General features: G+C 33.4%; 1 protein-coding gene across 2 annotated transcripts; it reads left to right on the top strand.

Moving 5' to 3' along the window:
• The first annotated feature begins 759 nt into the window (after window positions 1–759).
• Window positions 760–5352, top strand: LOC11414151 (uncharacterized). 2 transcript variants are annotated; one of them, XM_024769750.2, is made up of 6 exons: window positions 760–1060; window positions 1969–2131; window positions 2958–3042; window positions 3125–3179; window positions 4406–4544; window positions 4740–5352. In XM_024769750.2, exons 2-6 carry the CDS (start codon window positions 1970–1972, stop codon window positions 4833–4835), a joined length of 537 nt encoding a protein of 178 aa, XP_024625518.1. In that variant the 5' UTR covers window positions 760–1060; window position 1969; the 3' UTR covers window positions 4836–5352. The 2 variants fall into 2 exon arrangements, with proteins under 2 accessions (XP_024625518.1, XP_039684106.1); XM_039828172.1 differs by lacking the exon at window positions 760–1060 and adding an exon at window positions 1543–1848.
• The last annotated feature ends 261 nt before the right edge of the window (window positions 5353–5613 follow it).

The raw sequence follows: 5613 nt of genomic DNA on the forward strand, positions 1-5613 counted from the left end.
AATAAAATTTCATCGACAATTTTGATCTCTGTTTTCTTTTTTATACAAAAACTCATTGATCTCTACTTTTATGAATTCTAAAAATAAGAGGAAGTTGGAAAAAAAATGTAAGCAAGAATATATAAAATTTTACAACGTAGCGTAGGCTAGTTATAGTTAAATATAAAGTATTTCTTTTAAGAAATATATATAAAGCGTTCATTAAAAAATAAAATAAAGCATGACAGTTTTTTTCAAAGGAGAAAACATGACAGTTGTTTTATTAAAAAATAAGCTATGAATTTGACCGTTATTTTTTAAGTCATGAACATGTTGTTTTATTAAAAAATAATTAAATTAAATTAATAGGGTTAAAATTGAAAGAAAATATAAAAAAACTATCGGCTATAAGCTCAAAAGCTACTTGAAATAGCTTCTCAAAAAACGCTATAAGCTAGTGAAAAAAGTTTTTTACCAAACACATTATATTATATCAAAACAAGCTTATAAGCTAGTCCAACAAGTTATATCCTAGCTTATTCGTGTTACCAAACACAGTGAGTTGAATTTGATGTGAAATTTTAATTGTTACAAGTCCTATAGTGTAAATTAATTAAGATTGTATACCTAAATATAATTAAATAAAAATTAAAAGTCACCTTATTAAAATTGATTTTTTTATAGAAAAATTGACTCATTTATTTGATATTTAATGTTACATTTATATATTACATTTTGATTGTCGGGTAAATATCGTCGTAACGTAGAAAAAATCATGATCATTTCATTTCATTTCATTGTTTTTCTCACATGTTCTTCTTGCTTATACCTCTATGTATCTCTTCTTCTTCTTCTTCATTCTCCTATGCTATATAATAATAATAATAACATATAATAATTTGTATTACCATACCACTTTGATTTAATTTGTAAATGGCTCTACTCCTTATGTTCCTAACTTCAGAGTAAGCCTTCCTTCTCTCTCTACCACTCATCGATTTCAAGCTTTCAAAGTTGTTTGCTCTGGAACTATCAAAGGTGCTACTTCCACTCTCCTCCCTTCAAAGTCTCCAAAACCCAGGTCAGTTTTTACTCTTACGGATCTATATTTGTTTCAAAGTTTTTATTTTTAATCACACAAATGAGTTTGCGAGGGTTAGTTTAAAGGATTTCCAGATTTATGGGGTGTTTGGTTTTTGGGTTCATGAGTACTTATGGGTTCACGAGTGATGCTCCTCTTTGGTGAAGGAAGAAGATGATGAGTCATTTTGGAGTTAATAATTTCCGAATGTTTGGATTTGTAATGTTCTTTTTTTTAGTTGAAAATGATTGTTGTTGTAATATTAAAATTTGTTGACATGAACTTTGTTTGTGCTTAAAAATGATTTACTCCGCTTGTGCTTGAAGTTGAGTTTGTCGGTGTTGGATGATGCAGATTTATGATTTTTTTAATTTCATAAATAATTGTTAATTCTCTTCAAAAAAAAATAAATTAATTGTTTATTCTTTTTTATTTTTTTAATTTGACATTTATACACATGGCTTTTTTTATTTTTAAAATAGATAATTACACGCGTGTCATGTCCAATCAGAATTGACTCGGTTAAAATTGATCAAAATGACCAAGGATGCAAATGGACTAAATTATAGGGTCAAAATTGTAGTTTTTGTACTTATGCGTCAAAATTTCAAGTTTTTGAAAGTTAGGGGAAAAATGCACATTAGCCTAGAATAAATTACCAAAAACCCACACAAGTCCCAAACCCTCTTCCCTCTCGACTCTCCTCTCCGTCTCCGCCTTTCACGCGCCGCCTGTCCTCCCTTCCCTTTCTAGTCTCCCGCAGCTCCTTCCTCTTCTCTCTCTGTTAGGTAAATCCATAAATGTTGATTCATTTCTATTGTTCAATGTTGATTTCTTCTTCTTATTAAATAATTGAATTATTAATTATAATCTATGAGATAAAGAATTGTTGGATTTGTGTATTTCAGGATGGTTGACACTAGATATAATTATGTGCATGATCAGAAATATCCATCTGAAGATGTTGACATACATCATATAGTTTTGAGGAGCAATGGTGGGAAATACTTTTTTGTGTATGCTTCAGCACTTATTGTATTAGCATGTGGCATCTATTTGTATCTTCTTGAGGTATGTATGTCTTCCAATAAAGTGTATGTTTGGTTCTGCGGTGATAAAATTTGATTTTTTAGTGAATTGAGTATGTAAAATTGATTTTGGCTAAAACTGAGTTGAAGGTAAAATGGTTATGTTATGTCTGGATATTTCATGTAAAAGTGAGTTGAACAATAAATTTTAGTGCAAGAATCAATTATAGAATCGAAAGCTACAATTTTAGCTTCAAGTAGAATCAATTCTGCAGCCAATATAAATTCCACTTTAGAGGAACTAAAAATGTCAAAATCAATTCCACACCTCTAGAATCAATTCTGCTTTCTCCAAAAGTGGAGTCAAACATACAACAAATTTCTCTGTCCTAGTGATATGAAGCACGACACGGACACCAGACATGACACGGACACTGACACATCGACACCGCTAATAATTTAAGAAAATCACGTAATTAAATGTAATTGTAAGTGTCGGTGTCAGACACGACACGTGTCCGACACCGGGACACGCCTAATCCGAGAAGTGTCCGTGCTTCATAGCCTAGTGAAGACCCAATTTGGTCCTTGACAATTTTCGTTTTTCTCGCAGCCCAATTTAGTCCCGACAAAAAATAATACCAAATTAGTCCCTGACATTTTCAAATTATCGGGGACTTATTTGTCTTCCGTATAAAAAATATTGGGTTTAATTTTCTGCCGAGGACTAAATTGACCGTGAGAAAATTGTTAGGGACCAATGTGGGTCTTCACTCTTTCTTTGTTCAGTGACTTGAGGATTTTCAAAATTTTGTAACTTTTTCCGTGCTTCTTTCTTTATTGCTTGTTTATCTACCTTCTATTGACAGGAGAAATCGATTAGCCTTGTGTATTACAGCTTGCTTTTTGACATATTTCTTGTCAAGTTGTTACTTCGCTTGCCGGTTATTAAAGGTGAGGAAAATTAATCTATAATGCATGTTTTATTTTTGAAACTTATTTTAGTCATTTTGACAAAGTTGTCATTTTCATGCAGAGTCTGTTGTGATTATGCCAGCTTTTGGAGTACAGCTTGAGACTCACTATATGAGGTGATTTTTTTTTTTTAATCGCTGTTTTAGTCAATAATCATTATATTAAGATACATGGAAAGCTTAGTGTAGGATTATGTAATATGTTTTGTAAAGGATTGTGCACTTGGTAATTATTGTGTTTCGAAGAGAAGGTTAGGACATTTGAATGCTGATGCTAGTTTAGGGTTCTTTAGTCTGTTTGTGGGATGCGGATTCCTCGCAGTCAGGAAAATGCCATATTCATTCACACAGTGAAGATATTCTCCACCATTTGATTCATCCATGGTCCGCATTATTTATTTTTCTCTTCAGTCTTAAACCCCAAATGAGTCGCTTTTTTGTTCATGTAAACACGTTTCCATCTCTCCGGACTTGGAGGTCACGTTGAGGCCACCTCTAGGATCATATGATGTTCAGTGACATCACAGTACCATCTTCTATGACAAAGAATATAGGAGGAACTTATGCTCCAGCATTAGGGACAAGTTTTGCCATTGTCCTTCCAGCATTCGTGATGGCAGCAAAGTACTTGCATGGACTCAAGTTGCTGCTAAGTACATTTGGAATGATTCTGGATTTTGTGCTTTGGGGTTTTAATAGAAAGTAACTTGTGTTTGGATAGTAAATTGTGCTGTAGAGAGAAATTGTGTTTTTGAGTTTCTGTGGGATTTTAGATTCAAGATCAAGGTTTCAGTGGAATAAATTGTGCTCTCTGATTTGGGGTTTCAGTGGATAAATTTACCACCTGAAGCATTAGAATCCCATTTTCACAGGGGAAAGGAACTGCTATACCAACACTTTTATCTCAAATTCTATCAGATTTGTGACAGTAAATTGTATCAGATTTGTTTATGTTAACTTGTATCAATTTGTTCATTCCCAGTAATTGTACCAGTTTATTGTTCAATCATGCCACTTCATTAAATTTGACGGTGTTGTTTCGGCTCAAAACTGAAAACTAAAAAGAAGTTGATATGGGCCTTTGGATGAATCAAATGGTGGAAGAATATTTGACCGTGAATTTGGGATTCCCCTGACTGAAAGGGATTCACTTCTGTATGTTTGTCATGAAAATATCTTCTAGGTTTTTCAGCTCGTGTAACTAGTTATCTTGCTTAGCTTTCATATTGACCACTTTAATTCCAGCAAGGCTTTCCCATATTCATTTCTATCGTTTACTTGTTTTGTTTTTCCCATATTCATTTCTATCATGTACTTATTTGGTTTTTGATCCTTTCTTACAGTGGAAAAGTCACCAGACGCTTTGTTCCCATTGATAGGATTCTAAAACCTGTTTTACTAGAATGTGTGACTCCAGTGACTTGCTACTGGACTCTATCCTTGATTGTTCGTGAGGAATCAGAAATGGTGTTAGTTTACAAGGTAAAAATTATATTTTGTTCGCGCTATATCTAACTCTAAGCATCTTTTTACTTGGCACTGGAATACTATTGCTCGTTTCTGGAAGGCTAAACGTAGTCAATGGTCACCTAATAAGGCATGTAACTGGGATACCATTTAGACAGCTGTTTTATGTTTTTTACCTACTAATGATAAATCTCAAAATTTGTTTGCTAGAACTTGCGACCACCAGTTAAAATGCTGGTTCATGTCTGGAAGGCTTTGTGTGCTGCCACTGATAATAAAGGCGAAACTTGTATACATGCCAAGTAGGTGATGGATAGGTATGAGTTCCTTAATACTCTTGGATTCACAAGAAAAAACGACTGCTATGACTATACCGGTTCTGGACCCACTGAAATAATAGTTTGGAAGGGATTGGCCGATTTACTATAGAACTACCAGTGCAAGTGCTTTCTCATTGCTCAAGAAATTAGTGCATAGGCTCTCAGTTTCAAGTTTCAAACTTTCGGTTTCTCCAACTCAGTCTCAACCTTCTCATCATGGGATCCAACCCATTAGGGTAAAACCCTGCACTGCTAGTCCAGGTATGATCATAGGTAATTACAGGCAAAGTTGAGCAGATATGAGTGTGGATGCTGGATATGGGTACTGTTGGAGTAGTATTCTCATAAGCTGGTTGTTGCAGTCTACTTCGAAATTCAAATTGTAAATCTAATCTAAGATGTTTGTTGTAACGAACTCTTCTCAACCTTCTATTGTATCTATATATCATATGATATTGTACTCCGAACTTTCATTAATGAATTCAATCATAAATTCAAATTTATTTTTGTATATAGACTTAAGTACCAACCCTGAACCCGCATACATATACTGTATTTATCTAAGGGGATGCGGGCACATGTTAATCAACTACATATCGTAATTCTATTTCAAAAGTTGTATATTCAAATTCTTAAAAGTATTAAAATTTGTTTTATTTTCAACGTTAAATTACTAATTTTAAGTTCCTTAACATGTGCCCTTAGGGGCACTTGTTTAGGTGAAATATTTAAGAGTTTGTGTTATTAATTGTGAGTTTATTATT

The sequence above is a fragment of the Medicago truncatula genome, chromosome 7, assembly GCF_003473485.1.
Source record: "Medicago truncatula cultivar Jemalong A17 chromosome 7, MtrunA17r5.0-ANR, whole genome shotgun sequence".
NCBI lineage: Eukaryota > Viridiplantae > Streptophyta > Magnoliopsida > Fabales > Fabaceae > Medicago > Medicago truncatula.